At 41.5% G+C, this 22,691-nt stretch overlaps 9 protein-coding genes across 9 annotated transcripts; 7 read left to right on the forward strand and 2 right to left on the reverse strand.

The window, feature by feature from the left end:
* Positions 1-173: 173 nt before the first annotated feature.
* On the forward strand, positions 174-3,248 carry PEP5 (tethering complex subunit PEP5; the record flags this gene model as incomplete). Its single annotated transcript, XM_022818576.1, has 1 exon — positions 174-3,248. The coding sequence occupies one exon, from the start codon at positions 174-176 to the stop codon at positions 3,246-3,248; it is 3,075 nt and encodes a 1,024-aa protein (XP_022675229.1).
* A 321-nt stretch (positions 3,249-3,569) lies between these two features.
* Positions 3,570-5,642, forward strand: FUS2 (Fus2p; the record flags this gene model as incomplete). Its single annotated transcript, XM_022818577.1, has 1 exon — positions 3,570-5,642. The coding sequence occupies one exon, from the start codon at positions 3,570-3,572 to the stop codon at positions 5,640-5,642; it is 2,073 nt and encodes a 690-aa protein (XP_022675230.1).
* A 224-nt stretch (positions 5,643-5,866) lies between these two features.
* RRS1 (ribosome biogenesis protein RRS1) lies at positions 5,867-6,487 on the forward strand (the record flags this gene model as incomplete). Its single annotated transcript, XM_022818578.1, has 1 exon — positions 5,867-6,487. The coding sequence occupies one exon, from the start codon at positions 5,867-5,869 to the stop codon at positions 6,485-6,487; it is 621 nt and encodes a 206-aa protein (XP_022675231.1).
* A 321-nt stretch (positions 6,488-6,808) lies between these two features.
* On the forward strand, positions 6,809-12,072 carry KLMA_30085 (uncharacterized protein; the record flags this gene model as incomplete). Its single annotated transcript, XM_022818579.1, has 3 exons — positions 6,809-6,844; positions 6,981-7,575; positions 7,919-12,072. The coding sequence occupies 3 exons, from the start codon at positions 6,809-6,811 to the stop codon at positions 12,070-12,072; spliced, it is 4,785 nt and encodes a 1,594-aa protein (XP_022675232.1).
* A 428-nt stretch (positions 12,073-12,500) lies between these two features.
* Positions 12,501-13,367, forward strand: mug14 (uncharacterized protein; the record flags this gene model as incomplete). The annotated part of the gene is made up of 1 exon (XM_022818580.1): positions 12,501-13,367. The coding sequence occupies one exon, from the start codon at positions 12,501-12,503 to the stop codon at positions 13,365-13,367; it is 867 nt and encodes a 288-aa protein (XP_022675233.1).
* A 237-nt stretch (positions 13,368-13,604) lies between these two features.
* Positions 13,605-14,711, forward strand: RNH1 (RNA-DNA hybrid ribonuclease; the record flags this gene model as incomplete). The annotated part of the gene is made up of 1 exon (XM_022818581.1): positions 13,605-14,711. The coding sequence occupies one exon, from the start codon at positions 13,605-13,607 to the stop codon at positions 14,709-14,711; it is 1,107 nt and encodes a 368-aa protein (XP_022675234.1).
* A 976-nt stretch (positions 14,712-15,687) lies between these two features.
* FAA1 (long-chain-fatty-acid--CoA ligase 1) lies at positions 15,688-17,793 on the forward strand (the record flags this gene model as incomplete). The annotated part of the gene is made up of 1 exon (XM_022818582.1): positions 15,688-17,793. One exon carries the CDS (start codon positions 15,688-15,690, stop codon positions 17,791-17,793), a length of 2,106 nt encoding a protein of 701 aa, XP_022675235.1.
* Positions 17,794-18,799: 1,006 nt separating this feature from the next.
* On the reverse strand, positions 18,800-20,101 carry CLD1 (carboxylic ester hydrolase; the record flags this gene model as incomplete). The annotated part of the gene is made up of 1 exon (XM_022818583.1): positions 18,800-20,101. The coding sequence occupies one exon, from the start codon at positions 20,099-20,101 to the stop codon at positions 18,800-18,802; it is 1,302 nt and encodes a 433-aa protein (XP_022675236.1).
* A 408-nt stretch (positions 20,102-20,509) lies between these two features.
* Positions 20,510-22,432, reverse strand: MUB1 (MYND-type zinc finger protein MUB1; the record flags this gene model as incomplete). Its single annotated transcript, XM_022818586.1, has 1 exon — positions 20,510-22,432. The coding sequence occupies one exon, from the start codon at positions 22,430-22,432 to the stop codon at positions 20,510-20,512; it is 1,923 nt and encodes a 640-aa protein (XP_022675237.1).
* Positions 22,433-22,691: the final 259 nt, after the last annotated feature.

The raw sequence follows: 22,691 nt of genomic DNA on the forward strand, positions 1-22,691 counted from the left end.
ATTTAAAAACTGCAACGGAAGCTTATTGTATATTCACATTTAAAGGTAGATCGAAGGTTATAAGCAGAGAGCAAAAGTAAACAAAGAACAGAGTAACCTCTATACACAATCGCTACACCGTAGGGTGCGAGAAAGTAATATTTAAGGTACAATATTTGATTGAAAGAAGTACGATGTCGTTAAGTACCTGGAGGCAATTTCAATTGTTCGAGAGTATACCAATAAAGGATCCTTTCATCGAAAGTGAGAATGCGCTATACTCAGACCATACTTTAACAGCGATTGCATCGCTTAATGAGACGTATATAGCCATTGCGGTTCAGTCGAGCTTGATAAAGATTGTAGATCTTCATGATATGCGTGTTCAATTTGAGTTTGAGGCATACACTTCCGAGTATCAATTGACTTATCTCGAGCGGGTGTCAGACTCATTTGTCCTAAGTGTTGGAGAGTGCATTGGAAAGCCTTTGGTAATCAAACTTTGGAATTTAGAAAAGATGCCAACGGATGAGAGAAAGTACCATGCAATGGCAGAAGTGAGGAATGGATCCAATTCTTACCCAGTATCTTCCATTTCTTGCAGCTTGCATAATTCTTGCATAGCCGTGGGGTTTACTGATGGACATATTATACTTGTTAGAGGTGATCTTCTTAGGGATAGAGGATCTAAGTATAGGATAATATATGAAGATCCCAATAAGGAGCCGATTACTGCTGTTTCATTGAATAATGACGCAAGAACACTCTTTGCAACTACAACATCAAAAATCATGTTGTTCAATACATCTGGGAGGAACAATGGCAAACCGGATATGATTTTAAATGATACCGAGGGAGTTGATTTGAAATGCGGAGTAATGAATAAATCTACGGATGAGTTCATTTGTGCAATGAAGAATAGATTAGACATATTCATGAGTTCAGGTGGTAAAAGATCATTGATTGTTGATATTCCACATGCGAAACAGATATTTCCAATTTCAGAAGACAGTCTTCTAATACTGATGTCTAATGAACCAAAATCAACTCTACACCTTGGAAATACCTCGTCTGAAACTACAAGAGCATTAATTCTTGATACAAAAAACAAAATAGTATCTCTGACATTGTTAATTACAAGTTCTGTGATCGATATATTCAATGATGGAGCTAGCATAAACTTATTAACGTCCGATGGGTTTATTTATAAACTAAAAGAGAAGAAATTAGAAGATCAAATCAAAACAATATGCCAGAAGGAGATATACCCAGTGGCATTAAAAATCGCCGAACAACATTCTTTGCCAATTGTAAGGATTCAGGAGATTAGAAAATTGTACGCAGACTACTTGTTCAAGAAGGGTTCTAAGCGAGAGGCAATTGAACAATATATGGAATCCCTAGATGTGTGTGATCCAACAGAAATTATCTCGAAGTTTGGAGTTGAACAGAAGACAAATTCAGATGACTCTATCAACTTGAGGGACTTCTTGTGGACACTGGTAAGAGAAGGAAAAGCCAAAGTTGATCATGTAACTTTATTATTGACACTTATGATAAAACTACACGACCTCAAAGGGTTAGAATTTTTCATTAGTAATTATAGGAGAGATGGAACTTTCGCTAATGAACCAGAGACGTTCGGGAAATGGTCGATGACAGATGACTCTTATTTTTACTCTGATAAAAAATTATTTGATCTTGATACTGTCGTAAGACTTTTATTGGAAAGTGATCTTCTCGAACTTGCTCACAAATTCGTTCTTAAGTTTTCAAAAGATCCCGTAAACGTGATAAACATTGTACTTTTACAAAAAAAAGATGCTCTAGAGTCTCTTAATTACATCAAAAGTTTACCTGTTGACGATGCATTGAGGGTTTTAATTAAGTTTTCTAAAAAACTTCTAGATATGATACCGAATGAAACCAATTTGCTATTGATTGATTTATTCACTGGTAAATACCAGCCGTCGGACTATGACGCTGGAAAGACTAATCTAAAATACAAAGAAGGAACAGCAAAAGAAAAAAATGAAAGTGAAGACAGTACGCCATTGGTGTTCTATAATTATCACAGCTTTTTCGAATATATGCTACCGTCTTCTGCTTCTGGTGCATCGAATAGTGACCAAGCTTCAATTCATGAACCAACGTATCATCCACCTAAACCTAATCTAATCTTTTCTTCATTCGTTCAAAAGCCCTTCGAATTCGTTGTTTTCTTGGAAGCATGTCTTGAGACGTATAAAAGATTCCAAGGCTATGATCAAGACCGCCAAGAAATATTAACAACTTTATATGACATTTACTTGTCTTTATCAGAAGATGATATTGACGAAAGAAAACCAGAATGGAAGAGTAAAGCTGAAGCGGTACTAAAGGAGTCCGAAAATCGAAACCTCAAACCAATATCTGGAAAGGATACAGACAAATCTTTAATGCTATTAATATCTCATATGCATGATATGAACCCCTTCACCCTTTCCTCAGTAAAAGATGAAGAAGTGCCAAACTCTCTGATTAGCCACGTCAGTCTATCTGATGTTTTTCGGTCAATGTGCCTAACAAGTCACCCAAAAGAGTGTCTCACTTTCTTAGAACAGTATGGCAGCAAGGATCATGAACTATACAAAGTTGCAATGTCTCATTTCATCTCTAGAAAACAAATCTATGATGATATTGGTGGCGATGATACATTCAAGGAAGAAGTCTTGAACAAAGTACTTGAATTTGATTTAATGTCTCCTCTTGATATCATTCAAACTTTGAGCAGTACAAACGTAGTAAAATATGGTGTCATAAAAGAATTTTTGGTTAACTATCTAAAAACAGAGAATGCGGAAATCAAAAAGAATGAGATGTTAGTGGAATCTTATCAGAAAGAGCTTGAACAAAAAAAATCAAAATTAAAAGAACTCATAGCGTCAGAATCTCCCTTGCAAGTAAAAGTAAAGAAACGGTTATGCGACGGTTGTACTTTTTTGATAGATTTTCCAATGGTATACTTCAAATGTGGCCACTTATACCATCAAAGGTGCTTGAATGAAGAAAGTGACTCCGATCTTTTGTATCGCTGTCCTCAATGTGTTCTGGAAACAGAATCAGGAAAGAAAATCATGGAATCGTACAAGACCTCTACTCAAAATCCAAATTTACTAAGGGCAGCGCTCTCAGATTTAGAGCCAAAGGATGATAGGTTCGGTATCGTGACTGATTTCATTGGTAAAGGTGGTTTGGATGACCCAAACTATTTTGTTTTGCAAAGCTGATTATTCACGTGATCATTATGTGACAGATTTTTTTTTACCTTTTTTCGTTTTTCTGGCATAAGATGAACCTTTAAAAAAAATAAAGGACTGTAATAAATGTCGTCGCAAATTAGTTTCAAATATGAATCAGACATGAAACCGTGATAAAACACGAACAAAAGTATATAAGAAGGCCGGGAGCCGCTAAACAACTACTAAATTTATAAAAGTTAATTTTTAACCACTTTTTGAGTAAGACTATTGGCGAAATTCAAAGGAATAATTTAAAGCAAATAACAATACACTAGTTTCAAGATACCCCAAGAACATATAACAAAAGAGATGATTAAATCAAGATACTCGGTATATCAAATAAACTATCCATCAAATAATGTTGTCACCCCTATTAGAACATGCCGAGAAGATAATTATGAACTGCCAAACTTTTATAAAAGTAAACATAATCCGTATTCCAACTCCCTATGGAATACTTCTACAGAAAACCGCGAAGCCCTTAATAGGATTAGAGAGAAAACTGCCAATAAGCGGATAAGGGAAGATCGAATTGAAAGCAAAGTTTTAAGTTCTGCTATTTCAGAGACTCAATCTCTAGTGTGGGATCATGAAACAGAGCCACAAGCGAAGAAATCATATTCCCCTTTGGACGTCGAGTCGTTTAGTCAAAAGCTCTACCTGAACTCAGATAGACCAGATTCAAAGACTTTGTCATTTATCATAACGTTACAAAAGCTTTGCGAATCTGAACTACAGTATTTTGAAATGCTATCACTATGTTTATCTACCTATAAAACGGAGGCATGTTACAACAAGAAGTTCAAGAACAAATTGTTTAATACTGCTAAAAATGATGAATTATTGGTATTTGGAAATATCGATACCATGGCAGAGCTAAGCAAGTTATTTTCCAGGAAACTACTTGAAAATATTGAAAAGTGTAGCGGGTACCCACAAAACGGAAAGATGTGGAACGAGATTAAGTCAAATGACAGGATTTGTCAAGATATTTTAAAGATAGACTTTGCATCTCTGATTAAATCTCATTTGCAAAGACTAAAGTCCACCTATCATAGTTATTGCTTGTGCCATGCTGAAAGAAAAATGCTTCTAGACTCTCTCAAACTACAAAACACAGAACTTTTCTACAAATGGTACGAATTGTGTCTGAAGAAGTCTCAGTTTGAGAAACTCGAAGATTTGTTGGAACTTCCCTTAGAAAGGTTGGGCCAATGGGGATCTTTGTTTGAAAATTTATGCTTGTTTGGTGATAATTTGTTGCCAGAACCTCAATCGGCCCAATTGAATTTGGTATCCAAAGAGTTCATTTCTTATTTGCGGGAACTAAATGATGAACTGAACGAGTTGGGGAAACCAAAGGATAAGTTTATCAGAGAAAATTCCCCTCCAACAGAACAACCCAGGCATCAAAATTCTGAAAGCTTTCAACAACCAAAGCCTTCTTCACTCCCTGGATCAAGACATGATTCGATACCCGACTTATCCTTACCGAGCTCAAATTGTACTTCTCAAGCTGTTTCCAAATCATCCAGTTTCTATTCGGATGCCAGGTCCCTCAAAGACAGACAAAATCCAATGGTTCCACAAAACAATATTGAAGACACCTCTTGTAATACTGAAGAACATGGGGTATCTCTTAAACAGTCCATGGAACAGTTCAACAACCTCTATACAAATCTACAAAAATGGGACAAGGCTCTGTGCAAGCTTGAATTGGCCAAAGTGCTAGATCGAACTTTGAACACTGCAATTGTATGGAAAAACCTCATAGAGTTCGAGCCACCAAACGAATTGTTCAAGCCAGGGAATGATGACAGGACCATCTACGGGACCTACGTGGAGAAAATCGACAAACAAAGGCAACAAGTAATGATATTACAACTACAAGATCTCAGAAGAAAAGTGATTAAACCACTACAGCTCTTGATCCAAAGATGCTCTATTGTAAAGCAAAAGTTAGTTGACAGAAAGACCCTAAAGAAAGAGTACATCGATTACATTAAAAGGCAACAAATAGACAAAGATACACATGACGCCAAGAAAGAAATTCTTGCCAATAGTTTCCAAAAGCTACATTCCCAATTAACAGAATCTCTGCCGACATTCAATAACTATGCAACTAAGGTGGTCACAATGCTCGTATCCCAGTACACCTTATTGATGATGGAATACATGAAGATTCTTTCCGGCGGGGACCAGTTTCTAGAGAAGGAACTTCAAGAAGCAGCTGCATCAGAACGTAAACTGGGGGACAACTTCGATATCCTACAGTTGTTTTGTTCATCAAGGTATTACACCAGACAAGCAGTAAGAGAAAACTGGACTGCGTATGGCGATCCTAGGGCAAGTAGACCTGCAAGAAAGCTATTTGAATTATGACGCGGCTCTGGCACTGGCACTAATAGCATACACGTGATATAGTTTTTACATACTTACCCGGACTTATTCTTGCTTTTCTAGCAATTTTTCACCAAAAAGAAAAAGTAAGAAGAAGAAACACAAAATAGTTTAAAGATGCGATGAGCATGCGATGAGCTAGTAATAGAGAAAGATTTGGAAAGAAGGAAGGAAACAAAGCTCTCTGAAGCAGCAGCAATAACAAAATGTCCGTTAGTAAGAGTAAATACAGTGAACGTCCAGTTACTGTCGAAAAGGCCATTCCAGTGACGTATGATTTGGGTAATTTGGCTGTGTTTGACACAAATGTTCTAGATAAGAATGCATTGGACTCATCTAATGCTACTCGTGAAGAAACATTGAAGGAGTTAACTCGTGACAACGTTCAACTCTTGGTGAACCAGATCCTCTCATTGCCTATTAAGACGACGACTGAATCTGCTGGTGGCTCTAGCGGTCAGTCTGCATCTATGACTTTGGTTCAACTACCCGAACCTACAACTGAACTACCTAGAGAAAAGCCTCTACCTAAGCCTAAGGCACCAACTAAGTGGGAGCAATTTGCTGCTAAGAAGGGTATTAAGCCTAAGGAGAGACAAGGTAAGATGATATACGATGAAGCTAGAGGTGAATGGGTTCCAAAGTGGGGTTATAAGGGCTCCAACAAGGAACTTGACGACCAATGGTTGGTCGAAGTTGATGACAAGGTCAAGGGAACTGAAGATGAATTGATTGATCCAAGAACACTAAGCAGAGCCGAAAGAAAGAGATTAGTGAAGAAGAACGAGCTTCAACACAAGAGAAACTTGAAGAACCAACTAAAATAATCTGAGATTTCTTTCCCGTTTCACCGCTTCCCCATACCATATTGGCTGATTAACTAGCCACATATCTATAGCTAGCTAGCTAGCTTGACTAGCTTGTTTATCCAGCCAGATTAGTCACTGTATAATAGCAAATAGAGACTCTAGGTCTACCCTCTCAATACAGATCGCATTTTTTTAATAGAGATATAAACTCAGTTAACTAGAATCAAAGCTTTTCTAAACCAAAAAACAGCAATCGCCTTTATACCATCTTACTCGGCGGAAAAAGATGAAGAAAAGAAGAACTAAGTTTGATGGAAAGTGTGCGTACCAGGGACTGAAATGGCAGAATTAGACAGATATGTGCCTATGATAGACGTATGTTCATTTTTTTTGGGTTTGAATATTACCTTGTGGGTCGAAGTTCTGCATCAAAACTTGTGTGTAGTTATTTGTTGATATCGATACTAACATGTAAACGCTCAATAACAAATGAGCCACTTGCTTTTACTAGGCTATCCTAAGCGTTTCAGATCCAGAAGAAGTGAGTGCGAAACGGATACGGAAAGCATTACAAGAACTATTTGCGGTGGATTTAAGTGTTCATAAACATGATTTGAAAGATTTAATTGTTTCGCGGTTCAACAGACTACAGGACTTGCAAAGCAAAACATTAAAACATGAGGAGCTCATTGATTTGGACTCGAAATTGGCAGCTAAATTACAGAGTGAAGAAGTCTCCAGCTTGAAGCGCCACAGAAGCGGGAAAAAAGAGAAGAAAGTTAAAGGAAAGAAGGAAAAGAAGAAGAAGCGGAAGACGAGTAACGAGAATCCAAACAGTATACACGTAAAGAATGTTGGATTAAGCCCAGCCTTACAGAAATTCCTAAATGCGGAACAGATGCCTAGGACTCAGGTTGTGAAAGCAGTATGGGATTATATCAAAGCAAATGACTTACAGAATCCGGAAGATAGAAGGGAAATCATCTGCAATGATGAGATGAGACCTATATTCGGAGACAAAATGACAATGTTCTCCATGAATAAGATTCTATCAAAACATTTATATAAACTACAGGGTACTTCTGAAGATCCTTCTGAGACACCCGGTGCTAACGATAGTTTGAATGGGCCTGAAAGTTCTCTAGAGACTGACCATGACGAAGACGGAAAGAAGAATATTGATATAGCAAAATAAGTAGACATACTTACATAGAAAAAAAGCTCAAAATCCTGCATTTCTGATGATATCAGATATGCATTGTATCATTAATTCCTTCAAAAGTGGTCACCTATGCAGTGTTATAAGCTTATTATTTGCACTTTCCTTCTGTTCCATTGTTAAATTCTTGAAGGCATAAAACTTGAAGCATGCACGATTCCTTTATGATCTTAATATTTAACAAACACTTCATACATGAAGAAACAGATAACTAAAGAACCAGAAGCCAGAACGACAATCCGATAAGGATAAAGCAGTAGGGAGGGTACGTAACTTTATGGAAAATCTTAGGGTGGTTTCTACTTCTTCCACTTACTCCACAAGTTCTTGTGGTGAACCGTTTGATGTCAATTCCTTAGATACAACCTATAGCATATGCGATGGAGTAGATGAAGTATACTCTGAAGTCCTTAAAGTGGTAGTATTCGAGTACATTAATGAACCACGATTTAGGAGAAAGTGGAAACGGGTCAATGTCAGCACCTCCAATAGTGATTCCCAAAAGCTACGTGCTAAGAGTGGGAACAGGGAAGTTAGTAATAACAGACTTTCAACGTGGCTTTCCCATGCAGATAGTGACGATGAGGAGAATGATCCGTCTGGATATAATAAGGAATCTATGAAGCAAATGCTAAAAGGACTTGAGAGCAAGCTTACCAGGGTTGCAATGAACCAGGATGTTATATCCGATGCTATGCTTCGAAGAAGTCTTTTGAAGTTTTACAATGACGTGTTTTTGGACTCACAATTTAAACAAACCTTGGAAACCATGTCTAAACCTGAAGACTTAATTATACTCTTTGTGAAGAGTGCTAATAAGGAGCTTGTGAAGATGGAAACCGAGGATCCTAAATCTAATCTTTTTTCTCAAATGGGTCGTTTCATCAATATTTTGATAGAAGTATCGAGAGATACGAAGATGGGACCAACTTACGCGAAGCGACTTAACGACTATAAAAAATCTTTAAAAAATACTGGTGTTAGCAGCAATAACAATGTTAGCGTTCCGAATTTACCTATTGGAACTACAGAAAACGTCACCGCTTCTAAACTTGTTGATGATACTCTTCAACCCACATTTAGACTAGATGAGATTACACATGTTAAGGCACTTGCTAATATTTTTAAGGTAGATGAACTAAGGCTTCAGAGGGATGTTATACGTATTTCTCCGATAGTGAAAAATGATTTGTACTTACAAGAACTGATAGAGGCTGAGAGAGGTATCAGGAACGATGAGAGCTCATTACAACCGTCTGATTTCCCTGATTCCAGTCAATACGAAATGTGGAAACAAGCACAATTGAAAAATATCCAAGATGTAAGGAATAAAGTGAAACAGGGTTGTGCTGGTCATAACGAATCGGGAGCAAGGACAAAACTGACCGATGATACCAGGTTAATACCTGCAGATCCTCGCCGTATCTTAAGATCGCTAATGTACTACATCTTTGAGAATGATTTTTCTTTACAAAGTTCCGAACAGAACAAATCAATTTCTCTAGATTCCAAGTTCTTTTTATCTAAATGCGCCAAATATTGGCTGCTATCTTACCAAAGTGGGATATTTACCAACGCAGTTAGCGGTTGCCTTCATATAGTACCAGATCTTGAATTCGCAGAAAGCTTGAAGATGATTCAATACGTTTTTAATTTTATGGAAACAAGACTATCGAACGAAAATGAACAGGAACTGGATCCTATGCTTTGGAACAGATATGACCAAGACCAATGGACATGCAACCAGGTAGCAATCTTCACCTGGCTTATCAACCAAATGGACAAATCCATCAAGGGAATGTTTAATAACAAAGCTAATGGTGACTTTAACTTAAAGTCTATCATATCTACATACAGCGCGCTTGTAGAGAATGACTCTGTACTAATCAGCAGAAACTTCCAGAAGAGTGAGATTTACAAGAGACAGATTCATTCACTGAAGAAGACTACTTTCCGTACAATCGAAAAACGGTACATTGAGTTAATTAGAAATGTGCCAACCAATAATGAAATAAGTATCAGAAACTTGTATGACTTAGCGGATGCAATCCTCAATGACGTAGCGATGATTGAAATGAAGTATAAACCATTGAAAAAACTCTCTGCAAGGTATAAATTCGTGCACATAGTGACCAACACGTTTGTTACCGCACTCTTCCGTGACTTAAAGGTTTTGATGCAGCGAATTAAAAAGTACAACAAGCCGAACGAATCAGATGCGCTTGACACGTATAAGTTACTCAACGAACTAAGGTACAAGAATAGTATTGAGTCTGGCTCTGATTCGAACGTTGGTAATGCTTTGGAAGTGGAATTCTATGAGTATCTTCTTACTTTTTGCGAACATATAAGTGAGACGATGAAACAGGGTTGCGAACGAATTGTATCCCAAGAAGAATGGGTGCCAATGAATAAAGAAGCTGAACAATGGTTAAGTCAATCTGCCTACGATATAGCAAGACTCATTTCAGATACGCTACGTTTGGTGGACAACTTACAGTGGAATGATTTTGCACAGTTGGCGAGAGCTTACAATATAATACTTGGCAAAGTGAGCGAATGCATCGTACATTACACGAAAACCATGGAAGAAATAGTTACGGAGGATCTCAGTATGGGATCCGGTATAGATGGGAATGGAGAATTGAATAGTGGTAATATGTCGTTATTCAAGGAGATGAAATCCATGATTCAATCATCGAAATTGTGGAATAAGCAATGGAAGCACGAGGTACAAAAGGAGGAAACTCCAACATCTGGTAGATCTTCTTCTGCTACCACTGGCAATGGGAGCAGCGGAACATATGTGATATCCATGAGAAGTTGCGTTTGCTTAAATAACATGGAATCATTGATCGTGATGCTAAACGATATCGAGAAGACGTTCCATATGAAACAATTGAGCAATGCTCTTAGAGCCGATGTGGCAGCAAAGGCAACTAATGGATCTTCATCTTCTGTGAATGAAAGGAGGACAAACAAGCAACTTTTGTCTCTAATTAAGGGCCAATTGTGGTCGATTGTCCCTGTAGCCGCCGAAGGTGTTCCTCAAGTGGAAAGTGGACAAGAGGACCCCTGGTACAGCATTTCGATTGTGGACACTGCTAAGAGACGCGAGATATACAGAACCAGGGCTGCAGGTTCGCCGAGATGGTGGGAGGACGAGGAGTTTGACTTGGAACTTGAGCCGCAACAGAAAATGTCCCTATGTCTTGTGTTATGGCAGGACAAACAGGACAAGAAAAACAGGATGCGCATGTCCGGGACACATTCGCATGACCATGATAACGGGAAGAAAAAGAACACCGAGACACCGGTTGGTAGATGCTATCTAGATTTGGACATACCAAGGGACATGTACGGGACAAACGCCAATTCGAATAACAACAACTCGGAAAGAGAAATGTACCTATCTTTGTCCTTGGACACACAGGGATACATCCATGTCAAGGTATCAATCGAAGTGGAACGCGCCGAGCCCGATTGTATCATTGGAAGGACGCGGAGAATTGTCGCACGTACGTTGACCCGGGGCTTGAAACAAGTGTCCCACCGATTTGAGCCTTGTATCCATCGGTCATTTTCGAAAGAGACATTGTCAGCTCTCATGAACCATGTCAACGGACGTAGCCGCCGCCCTGAAGATGATGCCATATATGACAGTCTTGTCCCACTATTCGATGATCTAAACGAGAACCTAACTGTTCTCGCGCAGGCACTACCGACATCCTTGTTGCACGAGGTCATGTTGCTAGTATGGCACGAGATTATCGTTGCCGCGGATGACCTATTGCTTCCGCAGTTGCAGCAAGCATTGCAGCATGCATCCATGTCAGCCGCATCCAATGCACATAAAAACAACAACAACAACCTAACGGTACCGGGATCTGTTTGGGACTCGGCAATTTCGGGCTTCCAAAAAGTACTCCAAACGAAGCCACTCTCGCCAAACGCATCGGGCGGCTCAAACACCAGCATAAACATGAACAACCGCTCCCATAACGCCATATCACAACTGGAGGTTGAAATAGTGCTCATGTGGATGGACATCCTATCAAAGGATTTCTTCCACAACAACGGCGAGGGCCCTCCTTTGGCAGAATTGAAGAACGACGCGTACCAGAACCTCATGCTCATCGCCAGCATGTTCGATCAGCCAACCCCCGACTTGAAAGCCACCGTGCTGCAGACCAAAGACCAATCGGCCTCATCCTCATCCGCATCCGCCTACTCTCTTCGCCTACCGCTCCAGATGGCCATCGCCCTGCGTATCCTTTGGTCACGTGGAGAGTACCATTTCGTCAGCAAGTTCCTCGAGTCACGTGCAAGAGAAATCCGTGCCGCGGTAGCGATGTCCAAGATCACTCTGAACGACAAGAAATAGTCACCATTTCCATAATCACAGAGACAGCGCGCAAAAAGAGGTAACAGCCGTAAGCAGCAGCAGCAGCAGCAGCAAGCAGCCTTTCGCCATTAAATGCAGCCATGAAAAAGGCTCGAAAGGAATGCACAGTCAGCTCCACCGGTTTTCTCCTCTAGGCAAGTCGTTTGGAGAAGAAACTTTCCGGTATATCCTTTAACAGTAATTCGATGTAATCAGATATGATTACTGAGTATAAGGTAGTTTACAGCGAGAGTCATCTATCTCACTATAAACTAAACAGTATATATATATATATATTCAGATCATGACAGTAGACGTTTGACATTTTGACTTTATCAAGTATCTATTACTATACATCATACCCCGGAAATCATTATAAGAGGCTAGCGGTCGACAGTATCGAGCTTGTTAAAAGTACGGAGTTAACAATGTCAACTACTAATACAGAGGTGCATACAGAAGAAGTAGGGAAGTTGAGCACTCGCACACAGGGTGTGCACAACCTCTCTACAGGTGGATTCAAGTACAGGAACTTGCGTCCTGAGTTCAAAGACAAGTATGAAGAACGTAGACACACGCTCGAACACATGGCTGGTGTGTTTCGTGTGTTTGGCAGACGTGGATACGGCGAAGGTGCAGCAGGTCACGTGTCCGTAAGAGATCCAGTGGACAGAAATACATTCTGGATCAATCCGCTAGGAGTGCACTTCTCTCAGATCAAGGTGTCGGACTTGGTACATGTTGACGAGAATTGTAACATCTTGCCTGATGGGAACCAAGTTGCGATTAACGCGGCAGGATTCAAGATCCACTCTCATTTGCACAAAGCACGGCCAGATGTGAATGCAGCGTGCCACACGCACTCGACGTATGGTAAGGCATGGTCTACGTTTGGCAGGCCCTTGGAGATGTTGAACCAGGACGTTTGTATGTTTTACAAGAAGCACACTGTGTATGAATCGTTTGGAGGCGTGGTGCTTGAAGATGAGGAGGGCGAGCGTCTTTCCCAGGCTCTTGGGGACAATAAGGCTATCATTTTGCAGAACCACGGTCTTTTGACTGTGGGAGAGACGGTAGACGAGGCTGGGTATTTATTCACGTTGATGGAGAAGTGCTGTGAGGTGCAGCTCTTGGTGGAAGCTGCTGCGAGATCGGGGCTTGAGAAGAAGATAATTGGCGATGAGGAGGCATACTACACTTATTTCAATACGTCTGACCCGGAAACGTTGTACACAGAGTTCCAACTCGACTACAACCTCGAGCTTGAGCTAACGAAAGGTGCGTTCTTGGAGTAGGATGTTCTCTGTCTAAGTATTCCTATGTATTCCTCCTATATATTCCTATATATATGCTTATCTAAGTCACATGACTAGCATTAATTTATGAGAAAGAAAGTTTAAGCGATAGCCCAAAAGATCACCGATGAGACAGAAGGACAAGCAAGATCTGGAGCAGCAGAGACGTTAGCAGCGGCACCAACGGAGCCCACTAGTACTTCAAAAGTGACTGGAACAAAGATTGTGGTGGCAGAAATGGCGAAAAAGGCGTACTATGCGGTGGCGAGAGGCAGACAAACGGGCATATTCAGCACCTGGGCAGAGTGCGAAGCAGCGGTGAGGAAATACCCGAATGCCAAGTTCAAGAAGTTTGAGAGCAGCAGCGAGGCAACTCAGTTTGTACGGGGAAATAGCAATGGCAATGGCCAGTCCCATGGCCCAGCCCAGGGCCAAGGGACTGCCAGCAGGCCACCGTCCAGTGGCTACAACAACAGACCTTCCTCCGGTGGTGTTAAAAAACCGTCCAGCACTTACAACAACAGAGCCCCCACCAGCTACAAAAGCACCGCTGGACCCTCCTTCTACGCCGTCAGAAGCAACAACCCAGACGCCCCCAGCAGAGTATTCACCAACTGGACCGACTGCCAGGCGTACGTCCGTGGGAAAAGACACATGTCCTTCAAGAAGTTCCCAACCAAAGAACAGGCCACCGCCTTCTCTACGGGCCAGGCTTCCCTGCAAACAACATACGCACACATGAACACCACCGAGTCAGAGTTCATCAACCAATACAAAATCCCCCAGCAAGCCGCACCAGCCGTCAAAGTAGCCCCAAACCCAAGCCACGTCTACTGCGACGGCTCCTCATTGAGCAACGGGAGCGGCCGCGCCAGGGCAGGCTACGGCGTGTACTTCGAAAACGAAAACATCAGGATCGCCAAACCCTTAACCTCGGGCCCCCAGACAAACAACAGGGCCGAACTAACCGCAGTCCACGAAGCCCTAGACCATATCTGGAACGAACTCGAATCCAACTCCTCCTCCTCCTCCTCCTCCGAAGTGAACGTGAAAAAATACACAATCCACACAGACAGCGAGTACGTCGTGAAGCTTTTGAACGACTACTCGAAACACTCCACGCCGCAGCAGCTGAAAGCCGCACCCAACGGCGACATCGTCGCCCCGTTGGTGCAAACCTACAACAAGGTCAAGCAGTACTACGACGTCAACAAAGACGTCCTGGGCCTGGGCGCAGAAGACGGCTTGCAGGTCGACTGGGTCAAGGGCCACGCCGGCGTCCCGGGCAACGAAGTTGCCGACCAGCTTGCGCGAGAGGGCGCAGCAAGAGGCATCCATAGTTGATTCATACTACTACTACTACTACTACTCTTACATAGCATTGTCCTGACACGAATAGCATATCACGTGACACAACTCAACATGACGTCAGAAACTAAACAAAGAAAAGGGAGGGAGAAAGACCCGCCGCCAAGCAACGCGTTCCGTGGGGCTGAAGCACCACGGGACATCCCGGGGAACCCAAGGGAACCAGGAATACAGGAACTATCGACGTTAGTCCTCGGAACCCGAAACAGAGAGCAAAACCCGAAAATTAGGGGGCGCTCCCCTGGATCCAACAATTTTTTTTTTTTTTTTTTGGCTTTGGTTTGCCTACTGTCTACTGCCCCCATAGCCCCATCACCACTTTCACATGCTCAGCCGCCACTCTATAAACTGTTCTCCACCTGGCTGAAAAGACGCCGCTATACCAGTCCGGTGCAAACTGCCTGAAAAACTAGTAGAACTAGTAGAACTAGTAGTAGCAGCTAGTGCCCAGGAAGCCCAGGAAGCCCACAGAAAACGAGAGAAAAGCGGTGCACCCATGCACCACACGCGCGGGCGCAGAACCCCCGTGCGACGAGATTTCCATCGATTTTTCAACAAAAAAAAAAGGTAAACAAAAATCAAAATCAAAAAAAAAAAAAAAAGAATTCAAAAAAAAAAAAAAAATACCAATCTGAACTTTTTGGAACTTTTGGAATAATTTTTTTTTTTGAAATTGAAAACGGCTTTTTCCTTTAAATAAACATAGAAAAACAACAGGGGTATTTAACACTCTTCACATACGTTTTTGAAAGAAGAAGGGTATAGGAGAGTTGGTAGGAGGCGTGCTGAGTGTTTGAAGTGGAACGACCAGGAACTAGGAACTCTGAGTGTGTGCGAGAGAAATTGTGTTTAGTTTTGCGATTTAGAGTCGACTAGTGAGAGTTTGAAGCATTTTTTAGCGCGGTTATTTGGTAATAAATTTAGTTGAGAGAGAAAGAAGAGATAGTAAAAGATGGTTGCTCAGTACTCTGTCCCTGTTGGGAAAGCAGCTAATGAGCATGAGACAGCTCCCAGAAGAAATGCGAAGGCGAAGAATGGGCCAGTGACGAAGCCAGATGGGATGAAGTGCACGACAGTGTATGAGTTTGTTGTGGAGTGTTTTGAGAAGTACGGTGGGCGCCATGGTATGGGGTGGAGAGACACGATTGATGTGCATCGTGAGAAGAAGAAGATTATGAAGAAGATTGACGGGAAGGAGACTGAGGTTGAGAAGGAGTGGTTGTACTATGAGTTGACTGGGTACAAGTACAGTTCGTACAGCGAGTTAAACGAGATCATGCACGATTACGGGCGTGGTTTGGTGAAGATGGGGTTGAAGCCTCATTCCGAGGACAAGGTGCATCTTTTCGCTTCGACGTCGCACAGATGGATGAAGACGTTTTTGGCTACGCAGTCGCAGGCCATTCCAGTGGTTACTGCGTACGACACGCTAGGTGAGAACGGGTTGATCCACTCGATGGTGCAAACGGATACCAGGGCGATGTTTGTGGACAACGCTTTGCTAAGCAAGTTGTACAATGCTGTGCAAAAGGCCACGAACCTGAAGTACATTATCCACTCGGAGCCAATCGACCCTAACGACAAGAGAGACGAGGGCAGATTGTACAAGGAAGCAGCCGATGCCGTTGCCAAGCTAAAGGAGATCAGACCAGACCTTGAAATATACTCGATGGACGAGATTATCGAGAAGGGTAAGGCGGCAAAGGGCGAAATTGAGCCAAACCCACCAACGCCAGAGGATCTGTCGTGTATCATGTACACTTCTGGTTCCACCGGTGATCCAAAGGGTGTTGTCTTGAAGCATTACAACATCGTTGCCGGGTTGGGTGGTATCTCCTCTATCGTCACTAACAGACCAGAACACGTTTCCGTTAACGACCGTGTTATTGCATTCTTGCCCTTGGCTCACATTTTCGAGTTGGCCTTCGAGTTGATCACTTTCTACTGGGGTGCCACCCTAGGTTACGCCAACGTCAAGACTTTGACCGACATGTCGGTGCGGAACTGCCAAGGTGACATGAAGGAGTTCCAACCAACAATCATGGTCGGTGTCGCTGCCGTTTGGGAAAGTGTTAGAAAGGGTATCATTGCCCAAGTGAATAAGTTGCCAGCTTTGACCCAAAAGGTGTTTTGGGCAGGTTACTCCGCTAAGATCAAGATGAAGAAGTACCACATCCCAGGTGGCGATACCTTGGGTAACGTCTTGTTCAAGAAGGTCAGAGAAGCTACCGGTGGCCATCTAAGATTGGTTTTGAACGGTGGTTCGCCATTGTCTAGAGACGCACAAGAATTCATCACAAACTTGATCTGTCCAATGTTGATCGGTTACGGTTTAACGGAAACCATGGCCAACACCACAATTTTGGCCCCAGAACACTTCGAATACGAGATTGCTGGTGACTTGTTGTGCAGTATCACCGTTAAATTGGTCGATGTGGAAGAGTTGGGCTATTTCGCCAAGAACAACCAAGGTGAAGTTTGGATTAAGGGTGCTCCAGTGCTGACTGAATACTACAAGAACGAAGCCGAAACCAAGGCCTCCATCACCGAAGATGGTTGGTTCAAGACCGGTGATATCGCAGAATGGACTCCAAAGGGTCAATTGAAGGTTATTGACCGTAAGAAGAACTTGGTCAAGACCATGAACGGTGAATACATTGCTTTGGAAAAGTTGGAGTCGATTTACAGATCTTCCCCATACGTCCATAACATTTGTGTTTACGCAGATCAAACTAAGGTCAAGCCAGTTGGTATCATCGTGCCTAACGAAGCCGCTGTCGCCGAAAAGGCTATCAAGTTGGGCTTGTTAGAAAAGGGTGAAGACGTTACACACTTGTATCATGACGACAAGCTAAGACACGAAATTCTGTCGGATTTGTGGAAGACTGCTAGAAGCCAGGGCTTGAACGGTATCGAGCTAATTCAAGGTATTGTTATCTTTGAAGAAGAATGGACTCCACAAAACGGATACGTCACCTCTGCTCAGAAACTACAAAGAAAGAAGATTCTTGCTGCAGTTCAAAAGGATGTCGACAGCTTGTATGCCAATTCCAATTGAATGAAATAAAGCAAGTCAAATCAAAGCAAAGCAAAGCAAAAAAAATAAAACGTTAAATTGTCTCATTTTTGTAAAGTTTAAGAAACAGTCTGTAACCATAAAGAGGTAAGCAAAAAAAAACAACAAACAAATAATAATAATAAAACAAAGCGTTCTATTAACGAGTAAAATAAACCAAACAAAAGATGATAATCATATTAAAAATAAAAACAATTTACCAAAATGAACGAAACTGAACCCAACTAAATTCAAACTCAAAAACTATTGGACAGGCTTAGTATTAATAAACTACAAATTAGAAAACGAAAAACAAAAAAAAAAAAAGTTAGTAATTTGACTGACTGACAGACAAATAAACAAACATATCAACGAACAAACAAACAAACAAACAAACAAGGCTTTGAAGATACCAGATATTGTCAAAATTAACTAGCCGATGTATGGTATAATTTTCACTCTATGAAGGCACATTTTTTTCAAACGAATTAAACCGACCGTGGGTTCACGTGCACTATTGATAGACATTTTCATGAGCGAATAAAGTTAACATTTGAAGATACCACCATTCGAGGACCTTGTATTTAACTTCTTTTCTTTTATTACTTTTGTATCCCACACTATTTTAATCATTTTCCATGTCATTCAGCTTAATAGTCGAAAACCACACCACATCTTATGTGTTGCGATAAGAATTAACAAGAAACTTCTTTATACTAGATAATAGAAGTAATATAGTTCAGAGTAATTAAATAGGAAAAAAAAAAAAAACTTTCGCCATTGTTTTTTAGTTGCATCTGTATTCAATGCATGCTCTTTTATTAAATGTCATGTTTTGCGTATCTGTCTTTTTCAAAGGAATATAATGTTATATGAATCTGTAAATATGTATGTATAGTAACATAGCGTTCCCCACTATAATGGAGAGAACAAAGATTATTCATGAATACTATCAATGTGTGATTCTTTTGCTCTTTTTATATATTTAGTATTATTTTTTTTAGGTTGGTTAGTTTTTGATTATTTCCCGCTTAACGATATCGTTAAAGAAGGAATCGTTATCCCAATATAGGTGATGCCCTGCGTCAGGAACCACCGCTAGAGAGCTCTTGATGTTATTTTTCTTTAAGAATTCGTTGATTCGTCTTCCTCCATTGACATCCATCCAATCGCCATCACCGTACAACCATAACCAATCCAAATGACCACATTTGAAATTCTTATCCGTAAAAAGTCTTGATTCCAATGGCACCCTAGGCCAGCCACCGCATCCCAACATGAAAGACAACATATATTCACCAGAACCTGGCTGGTTGAATATACCATAAGTGTAGCGATGGATCTTTTCAAAGTGTGGGTGGTCCAAACCAAACCTGCGAGAACTCCATCCACTAACAAGTTTCGAGCCAAGACGACCTGAGTTTCTCACAAGGGAAAATGGGGAAATGTTCTTGTCCCACATCTTCACAAACCACCAAGGAGGTGATGGCATTGATTCATTTCTTGATACACCCCCAGGCGAACACATAACAAGTTTCCTGAAATGCTTATATTTGTTAGCGTAAAGCGCAAAAATATATGCACCCATCGAATGAGCAACCACAAAATTACTTTCCCACGACCGTGTTAACCCTTTTTGCTCAAACCACTGGTGTAACATGTCGTGAAAGTAGTTCTCAACAGCAAGATACGAATCCTTTGGATAGCTAAATGGGAATTTTGGTCGAGATGAAAAACCATAGCCAGGCAGGTCTATCGCATGAATAACCACGTTTTCAGACAACAACGCATTAAAATTCTTAATGAAGAAACCCAAACCCGCCCCGTAGCCATGGACAAGTATAATGTGTTTCAATGGCGTCCCATCAGGTGCCATCGATTCCCCGTGGCTGGCTCTAACGGGTGTAATTTGAAATTCGTTGATATAGTTTCCCGAGTCTCCAACAGGGGTCCTAATAACTTTAGCAGTATAACGAGATGAAGACACTGGATAATATGGTAACACAGATAGAAGGTTTTCTTGGAAAACCTCTTTATTCACCGTGAACTGATGGAAGTCTTCAAATGATCTCGAAAAAGATAGCGGAAACAACCTGTGCAAATTAGTAATTATCTGCATCAACGGTAGAGCAGTAGGCGCTGTAGATTTCCGGTTTGTCCTAACATTAATCTGCTCATTCGAGTTACTTCCGCTATTAGAAAACGAAGAACCTATTGCATGGTCTTTTCTAAATCGATTAATTACCCCAGTTATTTCCGTGTAACGCCGGAGAGTGTTCCAGAGTTGTGACGAAGAAGAACGACTGGACATTTTAAAGCACAGTTAAAGAAAAGCACACAAATACCTGATAAAACTGAACTTAACCTTGATTTGATAGCCTGCAATCCCTCATCAAGCAGGTCCTTTTCTAGAATACCCCATATAAAGTTGACGAAGCAGAGTAGCAGTACAACACAATCGTTTCCTCTAAACAAAAACGCACAGTCCAGAGAAGCAACTGATGATTCACGATACCTTGACGAATCTATTCTTAATCGGCAAATCTCCTACTGCAATCCTTTGCTGTCAAGATCACCATGTGGGGAAACTAACTGCTTTTGGAACCGTTTCTATTATGGTATGGTTCTTTCGGGTTTATTTAATTTTTTTTTTTTAAAGTTTGTTTGAAGCTGGAGAAACATGACGAGTCACGTGATCATAGAGCTAGCCAAGCCTTGCCTATGGCGTTCGAGCACCTGGAGCAAGCCCAGTGGCCGTTGTTGGGGCTGTTACTGCATCATTAGTAGCAATATCCGATGCAGCACTTGTTGGAGGGATGGTAGTTGCTTCTTGCGGGCGTGGGTTAACTTGATCGTTTAGTATTTGTGCAGGATCTGTTTCCGCTTCTGATCCTGCGCTTGTGGCCAGTGGAGTGTGGGACCCTGTTGGAGTAGCTGTATTTGTATCAGCATCAGCATCATTGTCAGCATCAGCACTCGTAGATGGCGCATTATTTCCTGCAGAAGTTGGAGTTCCAGCGGTGGTATTAGAATGCGATTCTTGGCACCAGAATCGGTGGTAATCCCAGGACTCTAGTTGGCATAGTCTGGAACAATATTTTGTACGCTTACACCTCCTACATTTGGGGAATTGTTTGGGATGGTCTTCCCATTTCCCACAATTTAGGTTTGCGCATTGGCGAACGCCTGTTGCCTCATGTTTTCTGCAGGAGTTACGCATGATGACAGAACTCCAGTAGTTGACCATTCCATTCAAGGAACCCTTAACGGTGAATCTTTCAACCAATGCAAACAGGTTTATGGTGTCGTAGTTGAATATTCTATTCCAATCTTCGCTTGTTAGTTCTCTTGAGCATTCTTCCTGTTGCTGGCAATATTGTTTGAAGTTTTCGCGTAGCACCTCCTCTTTTTTGATCCTAACACTTAAGATATCGTCTACTTTCTCCGTATATATCTCTTCTTCTTCATGCTCTTTCTGCTTCGTTACGAAGAGGTGTTCTATTTCCTTAAAGTATTTCCCGATCAAAGTTACATCCGGAGAGAGATCCATTCTGTCTTCAGGGGGTTCTTCGGAGTCATCGTCTTCTTCCTCTTCCTCTTCGCCGTCTTCTCCTTCATCGCTTGCCTCCGCATGTAAGCTTAATGGGGTCATGTCTAGTTCCATGGTCCGCGACATCCTGCGCTTTGCGTTCTCAAGAATAGGCCTGAACGAGAGCGAGTCGACAAGAGTTGTTTTTTGCAACACGGGCTTCACAGCTGTATTCTTGGTCAAAAACGCCAACAGTTGCACGGCCCACGTAACATCGTCTAATTCAGGTATCATCTTACCCAGGAAGAACCTTCTAGGAGGCATAATGAGTACGTTTTCCAAAGCTGAACCAGGTAATGGAACACAAAGTTCTTCTTGCGCCATACTTTGCCAGTCAGTGTCTAACTCTGTCACCACGTTTGGCTTCAAATGCAGTCCCGCTACATTCTCGAGATCAAATCCAAACTGGTTCCCAGCTTGACCTACCAAAAGCTTCAGCTTCTCCATTGCCATGTATTCCTTATAATACGGATCCGAGGGATCCACCATTTCGTTCAGCGTCTGTAACTCTTCCTCCGTTAGCTGGAATAGATCCGAATCCATATCCACAAGTTCGCTGAAAGTGAACGGTATTGGCGTGTTATTTATAAAGTCGAAGTTCTTGGCATATATCATGTAGTTGTCTAAAACTGTGGCTATAATCGGAATGATCCCCGATTTTACCACTTGTTCCCGCATATACGGCGTCCCTCTAGTACCAGTCAACACCAAACATTGGTACGCCAACGTCCATTTCCACGACAAATACGCCAGCTGCCGATCCCGTTTCACCGTTTGTAATGGATTTAGATTCTGGTTCAATGTGTTTTGCGGCAAATTTGCCAACGGAATGTAGCATTCATGTAATATCGAAACTAATCGTTCTAACGCGCCATCCTGCGATATAGCTTCTCGTATCAGCTCCGAATTTGAACATAGCGCCGCTAGATGGTTCAAAGAATTGATTAAAGGTAAGTCTGCCACATTATCAAGCGCTCTTCTATCATATACTGTCTGCGATATAATTACTGTGGCACGATTTGCCGTCACAGATCTATAATTCGCCTCTCTCATATCCACAACTTTTGAAATCCGTGCTAATTTCCTTATTAACACAACTCTATCGCCACTGCTTAATACTTTCTGAAAAACCCTGGGAGCCTGTGTAGCCTGCTTGTCCACTTATTTTTTTTCTTCTTCTCCCTGTTCTTGTCAAAAGTTGTTTGTATCGGTTTGAAATTAAAGGATTACCCATAATATTGAATAGCATCACCAATCCTTTAAATTCTCCGAAACTAGTCAATAGTGAGTAAAAAGTGGAAGAAAACAAAAA

Source organism: Kluyveromyces marxianus, chromosome 3, assembly GCF_001417885.1.
Source record: "Kluyveromyces marxianus DMKU3-1042 DNA, complete genome, chromosome 3".
In the NCBI taxonomy this organism is placed as follows: domain Eukaryota; kingdom Fungi; phylum Ascomycota; class Saccharomycetes; order Saccharomycetales; family Saccharomycetaceae; genus Kluyveromyces; species Kluyveromyces marxianus.